General features: G+C 41.2%; 1 protein-coding gene across 1 annotated transcript; it reads left to right on the top strand.

Moving 5' to 3' along the window:
* Nucleotides 1-3,357: 3,357 nt before the first annotated feature.
* LOC306698722 (potassium/sodium hyperpolarization-activated cyclic nucleotide-gated channel 2-like) lies at nucleotides 3,358-17,032 on the top strand (the record flags this gene model as incomplete). Its single annotated transcript, XM_079163177.1, has 8 exons — nucleotides 3,358-4,007; nucleotides 8,053-8,476; nucleotides 9,110-9,271; nucleotides 10,217-10,435; nucleotides 12,237-12,383; nucleotides 13,098-13,338; nucleotides 14,383-14,547; nucleotides 15,474-17,032. 8 exons carry the CDS (start codon nucleotides 3,358-3,360, stop codon nucleotides 17,030-17,032), a joined length of 3,567 nt encoding a protein of 1,188 aa, XP_079019303.1.
* Between the last annotated feature and the right edge of the window lie 2,477 nt (nucleotides 17,033-19,509).

Genomic DNA, 19,509 nt, shown 5'->3' with positions numbered 1-19,509 from the left:
ACCTGAGTTTATCAGGTCCACCAAGCTAAAACTACTGCAGTCTAAAATAGTTATAAATCATACTTTTATATAAAGGTGTTGATTCAACTTTATGGTTAGTTTGGAGAATGTAGTTTATGGTGCTGATGAATTGTTTATATGGTGTTTTTTTATATTTAGAACTCTGGTATATGATAGACATTACAAATGGGTTGGACACAATATTATCTATGTGGCTGTTTGAGCCCGGTACCTATAAACTGCCAACTGAGTGTATGTTTCTCCTGTGTTATTATTAAACAGTAGTGGGCAGCACATTCAACACATTATGTAGGAAACTGCAGCAGCACAGCAAAGGGAGGCACTGTTTAATTGTGGCTGCTGTTTGAATGTCTCATTGTTGGGCTTTCATCAACATTTCTAACTATTACAGCTGGAGAGTAATGAAATATTGTGATGTGTTTTTCATACCTTTTGTAAGCTGGTCTTTCATTTATCTGGATCTGATTCCCATGATGTAATGGTGACCTCGATTAATATGTCAGTGGGATTCCAGCAGTACTAAGAACAGCCCATTTCTAAAGCAAAGAGACATCTGTGACTTTGTGAACCCGGAGAAAAATGATTTGTACTTCTGTCTGTGTGGTTTAATCTCTAATTCCGGTGATGAGATGTTAGGTGAAGTTTGAATAAATCTGATGGTCTAGTAGTGGGTTGTATTTAATAACAAATTGAGTGTGTATTTCAAACTTTGTTGGAAATATTTATAGTTGACTTTGTAAGGAATTCACCAAAGCCCTTTTTTTGGACTTGTTCTATACTTAACCTCCTCTGTGACCAGACTGAGTCTACTTTAAAAGATTCTCTCTGGTCATGTTTTACAACATAACCAAACAGCTGCAATATTACAACATAATAATCAGTTCTTGTCAGATGTTCCCAACATTGTGAGGACTATTACCAGTTCACCACCTGGGCATTGAGAGTCACTACTGTACAGTGTGTGTTTCCCATTTGGTATTTTGTAAATAGAAATCCCATGATGGTGTTCAAATCATTCAAACTATGTAGTTCATGACAACAAGAAAAGCATGGAACATAACATGTACACTCAGTGGCCAGTTTGTTATGTACTCGTAGCTAAAACTAATATTTAGTCTATCCTCATTGACATAAAAGGGGTGGACAAAATACATGACACTATGGCGCAACACAGTTCAACAGCACAAACAATCCAAAATGACCTTAAAGCTGACTCAACCCTCTTACAACTGTTTAAAAACTGCATTGGTTTTACTGTAGGTGTACCTAAAAAAACTGTCAACTGTGTGCAAATCTGCCATGTGATCTGAGATGGCGTCCTATACACTTGGTGGTAATCGGGCCTGCAAACATAATGGAGAGTGATGACTGGAGTGTGCTCAGGGCACAGAGTGTGAACTTCTAATCTGTAGTTCATGATCAGGAGACTGACAGCTTGAAGTGCTGATGATGAAGAGAGAGATGGTTACATTCATTTTTTGAATAAGGGCAAATCCCTTTTTTCTTACTTCTATTGTATTCTATTCAATTCATGTCATTTTACCTTCCCATGTTGTTTGACCACTGATGAAAATAAATAAAATAGGTGAAAGAAAAATAGTATCTGTTGCATACAGTAGCAGACTCTTGACCTGTGATAGATTAACATTTATATTAGTTTATTACTGTATCGTGAGGAATTATTACAGCAGAAACAAACTGTTCACTATCCTCTTCCTTATGGCATTAGGCCATATTAAATTGCTGCGTGGTTTGTATTGAATCATACAACAGTAATGCAACCAGCTGTCAACAACCTTTCACCAAATTAATTTGCAGTATTGGTCTTTGTCAGGAAGGATTTCATCTCTTTTCTACCCGACTGAAAATGTCTTCTTCGGGGAATAAAAATGAAACACTGCAGACACTGAGAGTATTAATACATCTGCCATAATAACGTGAGTAGTTGGCCAAACAGGTTGTACCTCGATGTATTATCATCACAGTAAGTAATGAAGGTTGAAACAAATCCCCCATTAACAAGGAAAGTATTGGACATTATTCACATTGACTTCTCTCCTCAAGCTGTGGGTTCAAAAGTTCATCAGAAGATGTGGGGATGTAAATTTGGACACAATACATTGTTCAGTTTATTGGAGATGTTTCATGCTACCATGGATAAAATATGTTCTCTATAGGGTCACTGGAGAAAGGCAGTATATTGTCACGTCAATTTTAGTTATATAACCCAATATTATTTTCCTCAATGAGCTTTATAATCTGTACAGTATAGAACACCCTCTATTCTAGACCCTCGATTTGCAAAAGGAAAAACTCCCCACAAAAACCCATTTTAAAAGAGTACATGACTGATTTAAATAATGTAAATAGTGTTAAATCACTGGCACTACACACAACACTTTGTGGGTATTTGCCAGCACAGCTCTTGATACTTGATAAATATACGACAGCAGTCAAACTAAAGAGTTGTGGGCTCGTCTGGGACTTGAACCAGTTCTGAGACTATATTGAGTATTATGACCACTTGTAGGCTGAATGGTGTTATTATATCGCAATGTGTCTTTAAAGCTTAAAACTATATTAATAATATAATAAACATAATTTGTCTGGCAGATTATGGCACGATTATTGTTTCTTCAGTGTGCAGGGCCTGTCGACAATCATTTGTTAGATGCATAAAGATCTGACTATATTCTCTGGCGTGTCGCTTTCTCTCAGCGAGTGAACTATCAACTCCATGGCTGGATCGCATCCTTGAAACCTCCTCTTCCAGCTGTCCTGGGCGGGGTGAGCGCATGTACCGTCCAGGCTCGTATGGCAACCCGATGGATCAGCTCCATCGATATTCACGTTATTAGAAAGCGGGAGGCTGATGGATCAGTGATGTCAGCGCTCTTTGAACGCCGGTGCTGGCTGCGTGCATGTGTGTCATCACCTCGCACTGACAGAGAGCTCAGATATTTTGGGGAGGTGGAGATCATGCTTTGTCATTGAGGAACTCAGCAGCAGCGTTCTCCCACTCCGGCACGTCCGACACTCAGCATGTTGCATCCTGATGCGCTCTCGTCTGCACGCTGTGGGTTTACCTGGATTTACACGCGTTTCCCGTTTACCGCTTTCACATGACCTTCGGATTGAAGCGGCCACGTATATCGTTGACGCATCTCAATGTTTGAACCGGGGGAGAGAGGCACGTCCCAAGTGTCAAATAAGATACAACCTGTCCTGCGGATGCGCCGTCACTGTTTGCCTCCAGTGGCACCCTTACGAGATTCATGATTCATCCCTCTGTTTTCACGGGCTGTCCTTAGAGCGCATCTCTTCTCTTTCTTCAAAATGGAAATATTTCAGTCTTCCATGCGCAAACGGCTGTACAGCTTGCCGCAAAACATTGGGCAAAAAGCCATCGTGATTGACGAAGGAGACAACGGCGACAAGGACACTAAGAGGAAAAGTATTCGGCTAAAACATTTGTCCTCTCCGTCTCCTGCAAGCAGTTGCAAGAGTATTGAGGAGGCCAGGAGCGAAGACTTTGAGAGAAATGTTACTGTGAAGACCAACTTGAACGGGGACTGTCGCTTATTTCGGGGCAGCCTCTCTTCCATCACCGGGCGGCATCCTCCCGGGTCAGATCCGGCGGAGCAGCAGCGCCTCATCCCCGAGGCGGGCGTCAGAGAGAGTTACCCCGGTGAGCACAGCCCCGGGGCCCAGCAGCGAGCAACGGGTGGTCTGAGTGGCCCAGACGGGGAAGGATATGTGTTTGACCAGTCAAGTTTTATTAAGTTGGAGGGCATCGAGCAAATCATACCCGAGGACGACCGGCTGTACCAAGCCGGCTTCATGCACCGGCAGTTTGGGGCGATGCTCCAACCGGGTGTCAACAAGTTCTCCCTGCGGATGTTGGGGAGTGAGAGGGCCGTGGAGCATGAGAGGGAGCGAGTAAAGTCTGCTGGCTTCTGGATAATCCATCCGTACAGTGATTTTAGGTAATTTGTGTGCAGAAAACCTTTCTTTACAAACAGGGCAGTTTTAGGAAGAAGAAAAAAAAAGTGCAGCAGTGATCCTGTCACACATTTTTAGGCTTGTTTGACTTAACAATGTAGAAAAAGAGATCATTTTAGAACAGCCAAATGTTGATGAGAAAATGCCATCAAATATGATAATGTCACTATTAACTTAATATCATATACACACACTGATCCCCTTTACAAAGGACTGTTTTTTCTTTCATCACTGTGATGATGTTATGATAACATGATAATCAGGTGTGTGAGCCTGTGCAGAATAGATATCATAAGCTAAATGTGCCTCGGTAGGCTGATCCTTATACACGCCTTAAATAGATAAATGGCTTCATTTGTAAAAAATGATCCTTTTCTAAAAACATAATCACTCGCACTGTACAGGCCATTCTTACAGGGAAACATCTGTAAGAATGTATCGTAAAGGAGTTTACTGGCATACAAAATCTCTTATTAGCACGATGACAGTCAAATTAAATCATACAGATGTGGAATATAAATCGATATTTTGTTTGGCCTATGGGAGTGTTTGTGTGCATGATTTCATTCCCACAAGTATAGGCTTTATGACAATCTAACAAACCAATTATATCTGCCTGTAAATTAAATTTGTGCAACAAACTAAGCCAACCTGTATTCTGTAATTTAACACACACTCTGTGCTGTGTTATGCATACATGCATGTTCTACATTTCATGGAACGCTGCATGCAAACCAGCATTCTGTTCATCACCGCCATCAAGGGATTTTCATGACATTTAACCTTGAGGCTCACTGTCATCATATTTTCACTGGCCAGTTGTATGCCGATGTGTGTCACTGCAGGTTTTTTTCCACTCATCTGAATTACACTTTTTTTTCTTTTTTTTGATCATTTAGCGAGGGCAATGGATTACAGAGAGTGCAGCAGGGGCTTGGAAAAGGGGTAATCAAAATAGGGTAACATGACCATTCGAGATATTAGAAGCACACATCAGTGGAGATTATTACAGTACAATTAGTCTAATGGAGCAGAGATGGTGTGGACGGGGAGGGGACACACCACAAAACACCGAACACACAGAGACTGAGAGGTTGAAATGAAAATGATGTTGAGAGGAATCAGGACATCCAGCTGTTACATGTGTTATGAGGTGTCATTACTTAAAGCTCAGTTTGGGTCACTCTGAGCTTTAGATAGCAGGGTTCTGTGCCTCTTAAGGAGGACACTTCATCCCCCTGTTTCCATTTTAAGTTACCGGTAACCTAAAGGTTATTTGGGTCTTTTTAGCTTCCGAGAAACTGATGTATCCAATCCTAAAAACAGTCATCTTCACTCACTGTTTCCATGACCACTGTGCATCGGCTCAGCAAACCAATGTACCCTCTCCTTGTATCTTTTATAAAAAGTCTGTGTTGTTTGTAGCATAAGTAACTGCTGTCTTTTAGTAAAGCTGTCCGTGGATAGAGCAGCAGACATACTGAACTGGCACGCTGCGTAAATATGGTTAATATGATTGCTGGTGGGCCTGAGCCACAGTACAGGTGTGTGTTAAGCCACTGAGCTGCATGCAGGCTGTTGTGCTTCAGCTGCGCTCTGGCATCAAGAGATAAGTATCTCTAGTACAAATGTGATCCCTTTTTCAGCTGTCCTGATTGATCTAAGCTCCTTTCACCATTTTAAGCCTTTTTGTGTTCACTTTGCTTGTAACTCCCCTCTCTTTGTGCTCTCATGCTCTTTAACATAGTTGTACTCTGACCCAAATAGTGCAAGATTCCTTTCTGGACCAGTAGAGGTCTTGAGAACCCATAACTGTCAGCTTTATTTTACACCAGATTGTACCCACAAGTTGTCTGATCTTTGTGGCCTGAATGCTGTGTGTACAGTCAGCTGATCCCAGTCAGTGAAATGGTCTGCAGGGGCAGTAATGCACTGTCCCCTGTGCAGGCCTTTTATTTTTTTTTTGTTTGGTCCAGCTGTTCCAGGGTTCTGCAGCACGGTGACGTGTGCAGAGCGGTAATGCTAACTACTCAACATCTGGCTGATGGGAGCTGACTTCTGGAGATGACATGGATTCCCAGGAGATAACGGTGGATTTAGCGAGAGAGGGGAAGTGCAATTAGGACCGGTGTGTCACCACAGAGACAGGGAGATGAAGAGAGGAACGCAAATGCTTTGTTTGGCAGAGAACAACGGAAAGCTGATAAGAGCAAATGGCCACAATGTCCTCACTGGTTCCCTCTTTTTCGTGATGCTCGCCTGTCAAGCTTTGGTGTGATTAACTAGAATAGGTAACACTATGTTGCTCACATCTCTACTGTTGGTGGCGTACTTCCTGGAATCCCGTTTGAGCCCAGATTGACCAAATTGACAGGAACACAGATAAGCTCCCTGTGGCTCTTAACTGCAACATCCAATGACATAATAATTATAGCACACTACTTACATTTAGTCAAATGCTTTTATCTCAGTCAATCATGAACTGAAGTTTTGAATTATACCTGTTGACAAGATGGTGATTATCCAATCCACACTTTTGAAAATGTTGCATTCCCTCGTCATCAGTGTTTCCCAAAGCTCAAGATGACATCTTCAATAGTCTTGTTTTATCCACTTAAAGATCTCAAAGCTTTTAGTTTACTGTCACAGAGGAAAATATTCACAGTTAAGAAGCTAGAAACAGAGAACTTGGACTTTTTTCTTTTAAAAATAGTCAAACTGATTAATCGTTTGGCAATTTTTATTTAATGGTTGACAACAAATTGATTGCCGCTCTAATCCGGCTCACACAGTGTGATTACTGTATGCGGCCTTAGTTAGTTAATTGGTGTAATGCATGTCCCCCCCTCCCCCTGACACAGTTTGTGCTGGCCGTGCAGGTGTGTCAGGCTCCTGCTGGATCGATCAGTGGTTAATAAGGTCTCGGAAATAAATCAGACATGCAATCACATGCATGCATGCTTTCTCATCTCACATACACCCTGACGATTGTAATTGGTAAACAAAACACTGTGTATCTTGGCTTTCATTTGATTGGCCGAGCTGCTCATGGCTGTATGTTTCCTGTGAATTGTAAAGTGCTCTGATAGCGTCCTCTGTTATACATCTGCTACTGCTAAAGCAGTCTAAAAGGATAAATAATAAAGACAACTGACAATAACAAATATCACGATAGTAAACAGAGTAATTGAAACAACTAGATATTAAGCTGTTGGCAAATATTTGCCAGATTTGTTAATGAAGCTATGAATTTGAATATGAATATTTTGTAGTACTTTGAAATCCAATTTGCTGACTTAACTGTGAACAAAAACTTAACATAAGCCTTTTTTCAAGCAATTCCTCATGAAATCGAACACTCTGCTGCTGGTACGTGAGGATTAAGTTAGTTGTGAAAATCAATATTTCCTCATGAGCAATTCAGATGAATACCAATAACTCATTTTCCTCTCCATCCCTGCGTCCAGAAACCCAGTATTGAACTGAATGAGATTGTTTGTCATGTCTTTCTTTGTTACTGTGTATGCTCAAACTGTTTGTTTGCATTGTTTCTGCTCATTTGAACAGTCTAAATCTACTCTAATATACTGGATTTTGAGTTCCAGAATTAGACCTCAAGTTGCACAGAGTTGTCCAGAATTGCTTTGAATATGCAGCACATATTTAGTATGCACATAGACACACACACACACACACACACACACACACACATTCAGACTCTGGCTTTAAAAAGTCCCCTGTGTGAACCGAACGGCAACCATTGATCAAATTGGTTCAGTTTACGATCACACATGACAAAGAAAAGCATTAAATCCTTGTATTTGAGAAGTTGGAACCAGCAAATGTTTTTATATTTGCTCTAATCTCTATGAAAGTCATAAAAATGACAAACAACCCACAAAAATAACGTATTAATCCACGCATAAAACATTCAACGCAGTTATTTTGTCAAAGGTAGGAGTGAACCTGAAGGACCTTGGCCCCGCTGTTTTCTACACCGTGAGTCATGTGTGTGGCCGTGTGTTACAGGTTCTACTGGGATCTGACCATGCTGCTGCTGATGGTGGGGAACCTCATCATCATCCCTGTGGGCATCACCTTCTTCAAGGACGAGCACACGCCGCCCTGGATCGTCTTTAACGTGGTCTCGGACACTTTCTTCCTCATGGACCTGGTCCTCAACTTCCGCACGGGCATCGTCAAGGAGGACAACACGGAGATCATCCTCGACCCGCATCAGATTAAGGTCAAATACCTGAAGACCTGGTTTGTGGTGGATTTCATCTCGTCCATACCCGTGGACTACATCTTTCTCATCGTGGAGACACGCATCGACTCAGACTTTTACAAGACGGCCCGAGCCCTGAGGATTGTCCGGTTCACCAAGATCCTCAGTCTGCTGCGGCTGCTGCGCCTCTCCAGACTCATCCGCTACATCCACCAGTGGGAAGAGGTAGATCCTGCCTGGAAAGGCTCTCTGGATCTTCATATACACGACTTTACACCGGCTAATAGAGCAAATTAATAGGCAGCAATTTTGTTCATCATTTTATTCATTTGTGTTAGAAGCAAAATGCCCCCAAATTCAATTCTCATTCAAAATAATGTTGTCCTCTGACTAAAGTGCTGTACATAGTGAGATTTCCCTTGCATTATCAGATTTCTCCTTTCTTGTAATCTCGTCTGGATTACTAAATTATTTTTTTTCTATTTCAAGGTAAATACTTGATACTGAGTATTGTAAAAACAAATGTGCATGTTCTTAAAGCTGTAGAGTTGATTTGTTGCTTTCCCTCTGAGGCTCACACACAACCAACTGACTTAATAACATATATTTTCCTGCATTATCTTATTTTTATAATTCCATCTGAGGCTGCATCCACAGGCCATTAATGTTGCTTGCAGATTGTTACGCAAGAGCCACTGGTGAGCTATAGAAGATTAAGAACAGTATGGTCTGATGTAGGACCACTGTGTACATCGGCCCACAAAGCACCTATTGTAGATTTAAAATCCTCTGATTGCATGACAGAGAAGTGACATTTTTTTGTTTCAGTTTTATTAATGCTGATAATCTGTGTGACAGGTTTTCCATATGACCTATGACTTGGCCAGCGCCATGGTGCGCATCATGAACCTGATCGGTATGATGCTGCTGCTGTGTCACTGGGATGGCTGTCTGCAGTTCCTGGTCCCCATGCTGCAGGACTTCCCTGCTGACTGCTGGGTCACTAGAAACAAGATGGTGGTAAGTGGTCCAAGTAGTCGATGGGGTCCTCTGCAAGAACACAAGCTTTTTTGTTTTTTTTCTGTGCTCGTTTTGCTGGTTAGACGTAGGTGGGTCTCAGCTAGGAAAAGATGTCTCATGCTTCCATGAATCAGGAGTTAGCAACATTTAAATCAAAATAATCTGATGTAATTGTGGGTCTTGTTTGGTTGCTGTTAATCAAATCAGATCACAGTCCAAAGACAGCATTTTTGAATTGTAATCTTAATAAATAATATTTAATGGTATTTTTTCCTTCCAAACTCTAACTTATTTAGTTGTGGATACTTTAAATCTTTTGAGAAACCCAGTCTTCAGGTTCCTAAAAAAATATTTTTGTTGGTTAATAAAGAGATAAGAAGAACAATAAAGAGATTAGCGTTCAAGGCAACTGCACATATTGCAGATGTCTTTGATTGTGTGTGTGGAGATGCAATGATTCAATTTATCGATTTATTAGAACATTTGTTTCAGCCTCTCAAATGTGAGAGTGTGAATCTTTTCTTTGACATATATTACAGTAAACCAAATATCTTTGTATTTTGGACTGTTGGTCAAATAAAACAAGATATTTTAGTGCATGTCTTTGGGCTGTGGGAAATTATAATCAGCATTTTTCATAATCTTCTGACTTTTTGTAGATCAAACAATCGATTGATTGAGGAAACAATCTGCAGATTAATTGATAATGAAAATAATCATTAGTTGCATCATATTCAATCTACAGTATTACGTACAAAATATATTATTAGGTATACCAGTAGCTGAAATAGACTTACACCAAAGAATAAATCAGGTATGTCAATACAAGAGTCAACATGCATTTTATAAGTGTTCAGTCTTAAACTGAATAGGCTCACATAGATTTGCTGCAGCATTAATGTTGTGGTGATAAACATTCTCCTTCCTCCTCTTCGTCTCTTACAGAATGACACTTGGGGTCAGCAATACTCCTACGCCCTGTTCAAGGCCATGAGTCACATGCTGTGCATCGGGTACGGCCTGTACCCCCCTATCGGCATGGCTGACGTGTGGCTCACCATCCTCAGCATGATTGTGGGCGCAACTTGCTTTGCCATGTTTGTGGGGCATGCAACTGCACTCATTCAGTCTCTGGACTCCTCCAGGAGGCAGTACCAAGAAAAGGTCGGTGTTTGCTCTCTGCATGGCTGATATCGTTCAAAGAAATCAACTTTCTTTAGGTCCAAGAGAGTTGAAAGTATTTTGATGTACTTGTACGCCACTGGAGTATTTCCATTTTATGCTTTTTACTTCAACTCCACTACATTTATTTAAGAGCTTTATTTACTTTTTATAAAACATATGATCAGTTTATATGATATTATGCATTGTTATAGATTAAACTACCCAACAGTATGAATTATTTAAAATTTGGCGTATACATTAATGCATCAATATTGATAATGCAATAATATAATCCAAACCGATACATCAGTCACACGGGCCACAGTTTCTGCTTAATGATTACTTTTATTTTCAATAATTTAAGTACAATCATCTGATAATACTTCTATACTTTTACTTGAGTAAGATTTTGAATGCAGGTGTTTTACTTTTAAGTAACTATAACTTTCAAGTAATTCTTCAATTGGGGTACTGCTGGTTGTACTTAAGTTAAGGATCTGAATACTTATTTAAATGCAGTTTAAAGGTATAATAAGTACTCACATTATTGGTTGCTGTTTGTAAATACTGCATTGAAAATCGCCCCTCCTCTCCAGCTCAACGAGTGAGTGAGCGAGTGCGTGCGTGAGTAAGTAACAGCAGTGGTTACGTGAGCTAGAGAGTGAATAAAGAGACGGGGCCGGCATTAGTGAGAACAAAGCCCTGAATCAAAAGAATAAAACGCTATTTTCAGATTTTTCACGGCGGTTATGTTCCAAAGCACTAAAAAAACAGAACTACACAAAGCTGCGGGAAGGTGCCGGATATGGAATGACTGCAGCCCACGGCACGCTTCATCCTGCTGTCAGTCAGGCCTGTTAGTTCTGTGAGCCTCAGTGACATAGCGGCGGTGTTTCACCTTGGAATGAGAACGGGCTGCACACCCTGCTTATTGGCTGGGGGTTACGCCACCACTTGGGGTCCAAATGCTCTTTGCTGACGCCCGGAAATGTCCCGAAAACATGCAGCATAAGAAAAAAAGAGAAAATACGGGCAGAGGGCAGGGTCTCTGCAGATACAGACACTGCCACGCACTACAAGTGAAGGGATGATTGAGAGGGATTATCTTTTGTATCGGTCTCTATACATTTTTTGGTTGTTACATATTATACCTTTTAATGGTAACAATGATAAGTTACACTGTGAGTGACAAAGTATTTGTGTGAATACTTAACCCACCTGTCATAAATATTTTGACATTTAAGTGAGAAAAAGCCCCACAGAGGGAGACTATAAATAGATGAGATGAGCAACATATACGAGTGATCACTGAAAGGTTTGCGAGCTGCTGTTGGGGATTTTTAACATAGAAAACAGAGAGACATCTGGGAGAGTTAAAGAGCTAGTTGATAAAAGCTAAACAGCAACTTAGGACAAAACATAGATTGGTACACGGACCATTCGTGGTGCTTTGCTGGTAGAGTACACCGCTGAAGGACACAGTAGTTAATGTTATTAGCTGCAGCCTGCAGAGCGCAACTGTATTTGTCAGATGGGACAGAGGCACAACATCGCTCTGTGGGCAGGTTTCACAGATGGCCCGACAGTTGACTGTTAACATAATGAGACACATTACAGTCCACCTCTGAGCCAACACATCAATCACTTTAATACATTCATTCTGACATGACTTTGCATTTTCTCTTGCAGTTGTTTACTTTAATACTTATTTAAGTGATATAATAATTATTGTGATTGTTAGTGTTATTATTGTTATTTGTATTATTATTTTATAATTGTAATACCTGTTTTGTTGTTGCAGTATAAGCAGGTGGAGCAGTACATGTCCTTCCACAAGCTCCCTGCCGACATGCGGCAGAGGATCCACGAATACTACGAACACCGTTATCAGGGCAAGATGTTTGACGAGGAAAGCATTTTGGAGGAGCTGAATGAGCCACTGCGAGAGGTCAGAAGTCATCTAACTTGTTGTTGCTTTTGTTGTCTTGATGATGATAATACTGCTGAGTCATCGTAATGTTGGCTTCAACATGTATCACGACTAAAGAAAAGATTGGTAACACTTTACTTTTACTTTTACTATTTAGCATTTACAAGCAGTATAAAGCACAAGTAAATGGTTTATAACACAATGCTATGGAGATGTCAGCAGATAGAAGTGTTAACAACAACTATAACTCCTCCTGTTGGTACCCTTAAATGGAGGCTGCTGTATAAACAGATAATTAATGACAATATAGTAAAGAATAGTTGTTATTATTCATAGGATAATTTATAATTCCTGAGAAACACTGTGTATTAACCACCACTTCAAATGTCCTTATATATCCACTTAAAATATGTATTACATGTGTACATACAGCTTATAAAGGCTAAATAGAATTTTTGTTTGAAGTGATCCTGCTTGATCTAAATGGTTTACAGTTAGTTATTTATTCAATCTAATATGCCTCCCTCATTTTGCACGCTAATGTTAATCGTCATGTAATCTGATTAGTAATGGCTGGAGCCTTTATGAGACAGAGAACCTCATTAACGGAGCACTAAGCCGTTAACCGCCCTACTTTTATTGTGATTTAAATGTACACATGTAGTTATACTGCCATTTCTGATGCGAAGGCCTCGCCTTAACAGCTAAAACACAGTTTTGTGTCTTCTGCAGGAGATCATCAACTTTAACTGTCGCAAACTGGTGGCCTCCATGCCTCTTTTCGCCAACGCTGATCCGAACTTTGTCACCTCCATGCTGACCAAACTGCGCTTCGAGGTCTTCCAGCCGGCCGACTACATCATCAGAGAGGGAACCATCGGCAAGAAGATGTACTTCATCCAGCACGGTGTCGTCAGTGTCCTGACCAAGAACAGCAATGACACCAAGCTGTCTGACGGCTCTTATTTTGGAGGTAATGTCTGCACACAACCTGCTGTGTGGACTGCATGCTAATATATTGTGTAGCTGACACTGAGTCAGTATGGATGTATGTGAAGGAGCGCTGATAGTGTGATTTGTTTTGATTTATTTTGCTCCGGCACTCAGCAGATTAACTTCCCTGACTATTACAGATGGGGAAAATTGTCCACATCATCTCCTTAAAAGGGCTCGGGACTAAGAGGGGCAAAGCTTGGTGATCTTTGATTCTATTTGTGGGGTTTTCCCCATTGTTAATGCCATATTTAAAGCTGAAATCCAGAACTTTCAATTTGTTGTCGCCCATGTTACACAGTCTCATTGTCTGTAACCGGCTGTGTAGAAAAGGGAAATTTCATCATCAAATATCTACCAGGAAATATAAATGTATAATTTACTTTTAAGGCGGTGTGATCTGACAACTCAAGCAATTATTTCTAATATTTACACTTTGATACAACCTGATGATATGGTAATCACAAGACATTTCATATTTTGGCTTACAGCTACTCAACACAGCTGAACACACACACACTGATGTGATAATGGTAAATGAGGACAGGAAATGTGTTTAAAAGAGAGAGCGTGTGAGTCTGTGTGTGTGTGTGTGTGTGTGTGTGTGTGTGTGTGTGTTTGTGTCTATATCCTCAATATGTCCGTCCTGAAAAATATGTCCACTTTTATTTTTTAATGGCGCATTATTTTATTTTTTTGATCTCTGGCACGACAGATGAGGTCAGGACAAACTGTAAGCTGCAGAAATTGCATTAAGTGCTCCATCTGTGGGGTTCAGAGGCATCGGCCGTTTCATGTTTTATCGTCTCACGCTAATAATACTATTTTTGCATTTCCTTTTGATGAATGGATCTAAAAAATATACACGTGTCTGTAATGTATCACAGTGGAAAATCCTCATACAATACTTCATATTAATTACCCATTTAAAAAAAATCCTTGATGTTTCTGACTTTCACTCAGCAGGACGTGTTTTAAAGAAATGGTACAAATAATTCAACTTTTTGCCCTCTCCCCCCTGCAGAGATCTGCCTGCTCACCCGAGGCAGGAGGACGGCCAGCGTGCGAGCCGAAAACTACTGCCGGCTGTACTCTCTGTCGGTGGACAACTTCAACGAGGTGCTGGAGGAGTATCCCATGATGAGGAGGGCCTTTGAGACCGTGGCTCTCGACCGCCTGGACCGCATCGGTGAGTCATTTGCCTGTACATAGAAGCTAGTTTCATGTTTCACAGTTAAATATTATTAATTATATAAGTTTGATATTTTGCTTTGCTTTCTTCTTCTTCATATATTACATTTAAAAACAAGGCTATATAACAAATTGTTTATAGCAGTCAAGCATTAATTGGTTTGATTGAATTTATTTTCAGGACACGAAAATGAAATATTACAAAGAAAATATTACTAATCATACCACTCACGATTCATTCATGTAAATCAGATTATTCTCGCATAATTAATTAATCCATAATCTTTGGATTAACGATCTTCTTCAGACAGGAACCTACTATGAATCCAATACCAAACAATAAAATACTCATACATACAAATCCATGACAAACTAGCCTAATTAAATAAGATTCTGAATATGAAAGTTCATAATCTAACTCACAGATGTTGTGTCTTTGTTTTTTGTTTTTTGTGGTGATTTAAAAGAAATGCATACATCCCCATTTGAGGCCAAGTGGTCATTTTACTACACCTAACACGCACTTTCAGGTAGTTAGGTGCTTGCAGGTATGAGAGTTGAGCTCCACAGTTTCCCAAATGTTTTGTGAAACATAAGTACAAATGTCACCATTTTCCATTGAAAGTGTTTTTATCAAGTTAATTACAATTAATTAATAAACATTTTTCTTTCATTTAGAGGAGGAGTTGTCTGAGCAGTGTGTGTAGAATAAGAAGCATGTACATGGTTTGTAGAACCGGACATCCATGTAAATTGGTTGCTGATATATGGAAATTGTATGTTATGCTATGCTGTCACATTTAAACTCTCAGTAGTTTAAAGCCGCAAGGCTATGGTGCTGGGGAGTAGTCCTCATATTTTGCAGTATATGCTCTCATTAATGAAAAAGATTATTGCATGACCTTATTTGTGTTTTCTTAACAGGGAAGAGGAACTCTGTTCTGCAGAATAAAGTCCAGCATCACCATAGTTCTGGCACTTTAAACTTCCAAGAGACCGAGATCATCCAAAGAATAGTGCAACATGACCGTGACATGGCCCAATGCACGCAGCTGATCCAGACCAGCCCACAGAGCCTTCACCTTCTCCCCGCTCCCCCATCACCCACCCCGGTCATCTGGGCCCCGCTGATTCAGGCCCCGCTTCAGGCTGCTGCTGCCACCACCCCGCTGGCTCTGGCCTTAGCCCATCACTCCCAGCTGCCCCCCATCCTCTTCCACCATCCTCTGGCTCCAGGCTCCCTGAAGGACCCCACCGGCCATCCAAAGAAAGTCCATGTTGGAGCGAACATGACCAGTAGCTGTGGTTCAGGGCCCAGTTCTCCTGTCAGTTCCAACATAATCAGATTGGGGATTGAGACTCCCACATTGGCGTCGCTCAGGGCACAGCATCTCGCAGCTGGGCCCGTGTCACCCACACTGACGTCCCAGCCCGTCTTCACCAGCAGCATGCAGCCTCTGGCCCCTCTGCCCTCACACCATCTCCCACACCACCCTCCCTACTCTGGCATGGCCTCAGTCTACCCCATCGGCCAGACCACTGTCTCCTACACCTGCTCTGCTCAGCTCCACTCTCAGCCCTTCCACGGTGCTATGACCGCCCCGCCACACCCGATAGGTTTTCTCCAGCAGGGGGCGCCGGGTAGGCTAGCAGTGAGATTCCCAGCCCCCTCTGCCTCCACCATAAGCCCTCTCATCTCCAGCTCAGTCAGCCCCATACTAAGCCACCTGCAGCAGCCCTCTCACGCCACCGTGCAGCAGATGGGGTACAGTTATGACAGAGCAGGCAGGACATCCAGTGGTCTGAACTTCCCACATTTTCCCTTCATCACCAGCACTCAGTCCCCCACTGGATTTATTCAGCCAGGGTCTGCAGTTGTAGCTGGGGCCGCAGCCTCCCTGGCGCAGCAAAGCCTTGCAGGTCTCCAGTCTGTTTTCCTCCCCCAGGTTCTCGCCGAGCGCTCGGCCCTCGCCTCCCTGACCCAGTATGGCTCCGCCGAAGCTTCGCCCTGCTACACACCTCCAGTCCATAGTCCTAGCATACAGAGTCCTGTGACGGGAAGGACAGTTTACCACAGTGAGCTCCCCAGCGCTGTGGGCTCTCGTAGCCCTCTAATCCTTCAGACCTCATGCCCTGCCAGGGTGGCCTGTACCCTCAAAGAGAGGGCAGAGTCCTCGGTGGATCTCTTTACCCAGGAAATAAAGACTATCTCAGGCTCTTACAGCTCTTTACACCAGGAAAGGCCTTTGGCCATGAGCGGCTCCCCAGAAGGGGTAGCAGGGGGAACCAGCCCCTTCTCCTCCCCCATGGCTGTCAGCAAACCCTACAGCCCAATCCTGGGTCAGGTTGCTCCTGTAAGTCGGACACATTCAGGGTCTGAACCTCAGAACCAGTCTGTTGGTGTTCACTCTTCCCAGGCTAGATCCCCTCCTAAGATCTTAGAGACCGAACACAAGCAGTCCAAACTTCCATCTAACTTGTGAGGTTCAGACACACCCTCCTGAACAAAAGGAAGGTCACCTCCTTATTGGCATTGTTTTAACCACTACTTTGTCACATTTTAAAGTAGGAGGGTGTGTTATTTTAGACTGGAGATTGGTGGTTTAATTTTTAATCAGACTGAATGGATCGGGGATAATCATGGACAATGATGGATATTTTTTCTACATGATATTGCATCTTTGAATATAGTAATAAAATCCTAAAACCTATTGATGGGTATATATAGCACCTCATTAAAATATAAATTGTTCTGTGTATTATATTATAACCACACTTAGTTATTAAGTATTTTGTTTGAACCCCATTGTTCAGCCAATTCTGTGTAACCTTTTAGCTACAACCCTTTCGTTGAAAATTTGTCCACAGCTGTATCCCGTTATGATTGAAACCAAAAATGATTGTCCTCATTTATGTCTTTTCCCACCACAGAGTGTATCGTGTGAATGCAAAGTTACTAAGAGATTAGAGGATAGAGAGACGGTGCACTTTGCTTGTTTCAGAGATCACCTAATGTAATGTTTTGATGACGCCATGTCTTCCAAGATAGCTTTTCAGCAATATTGCACACACAAATGGGTCACACAAATCAGATCACACTCAAAAAAAAAACCCTGAAGTAATGAATGTAATGTAATGTTTGTCTGTCTGAGTGGGAGAAGTAGGATTAATTCATGAATGTGTTGAACTCGAGGGCGCTTACGGGGTTCTGTAGAGAACTGGAAGGTGCAACCAGTTTAAGAGACAACACACATTTCCACAGCCGCTCCGAGACGCACCACTGATGCCAACTAATTTCAGTCTGACACTAACTTCGGTACAGAACATTTGTTTGTGTGCCATCAGCATAGTATGCAATAATCTGTGTTTTTTTTATAGGTATACAAAAGGTACTGTGAATAGAAGCACTTGAGTCAATGAGTGAGATTCTGTTTTTAGTTAGAACAGATTAAAACAAGGGAATTCAATGGAATAAAAGCAATTGTGGATAATCAAACATCCTGAAACCAGCAATGCACTAAGACTGATCTGAATGTTTCTTGCACCAGTCAAAGGGCTAAAAGCAGTTACTTGGACACGTGGTTAACGAGAAGCCCTGATGAGTCACATATTGCTGCATATTTACCTCTTTCATTTTACATTATTTGATTGTAAGTTTTGACATCTGTTGTTGAACAATTGCTGCTTTGTGATGCTATGCTGAATCAATAAGACATGTATCACAGACTGCTTTTTAAAAACCAGACTCTTAAATCCTTCTTCTTGTTAATAAGTTCATGTGTTTAGATGATACCTTTTTGTTCTCTCTGTGTGTGTGTGGACCTGTTGCCGGCGAGGAACTGTGAGCAGGTCAAACCATCGGAGGATCCTGTCCAGTGGCTTTAGCTGCCTGGTTATTGAACCTGAGGAATGCTGTGACTCTGAGCCCCCGAGGGAAGAGAGATACTATCAGTCACTAGCCAGTCACTGCCAATGGGCTGGATCAATTCCTCATCACTATTCTCCTCCAACCCCGCACCACCACACCGCCAGCCAGAGGCATCAGCTCGGGTTGAGTGTGAGTGCTAGTTTGAGTGCATTCAATTTGTGTAGGAGAGGACGTGTCATTCATTTATTTATATATTTATTTCTCATTTTGCTGCCTTTCAACCAACAAATGTGAGGAATCCACCACCTATGTATGTTAGGCATATTTTATTTTAGCTACTGAATTCAGTGCAATAAAATAACATGGTAAATGATGCTCGTCTTAGCTGTTGATTTCTTTTTAAGAGCAGAGTGTGGAATGTAAGGAGAATCTGATAAAACCCTGGTGAAGTTTCAGACTTTAAACCGGATTATGAATTGAGAACTGCATGAAAATAGCCAGGATTGTAATCTGCCAGATATTCGGCTCGTCAGTAAAACAATGATCTGCTATGTTCATGGGGTTGATAACTGCTGGATTAATGAGTATTTACAGCTACTACAAGGTTTGAATAAAATAAAATTGATTAAGATTTTAAGGTCGATCCAAAGCAGACAGAACTTGTACATCTCAAGCACATGTGCAATTCTGAGATACTCAAACTTTACCTGAGTATTTCCATTTTCAGCTACTTTATACTTCTACTACAATTCAAAGGGACATATTGTGCTTTATATTTCACTGCATTTATTTGATACCTTTTAGTTATTTTCTAGTTACTTTGCAGATTCAGATTAATAATACAAAATATAATCATCAGCTAAATTATTATAAATACGAAAATAAAATGTATCGATCACTTAATGAAATTTGCACGCTGCCTGGCAATAATAGTAAACAATATGCCCCATATTTACCATTTACGCTTTGTACTTTAGGTAGATTTTGATACTAGATTTTTATTCAGTATGAGGCATACAAATATGACTCGCTGTAATACTTAGCATTAAAAATACTGAATGAAAAAATGACTTTTCTAGTTTAATGTGACGG

This window comes from Pholis gunnellus, assembly GCF_910591455.1.
Source record: "Pholis gunnellus genome assembly, chromosome: 7".
Lineage (NCBI taxonomy): Eukaryota > Metazoa > Chordata > Actinopteri > Perciformes > Pholidae > Pholis > Pholis gunnellus.
Note: the sequence above shows the minus strand (reverse complement) of the source record. Positions and strands in the feature narration are given on the sequence as shown.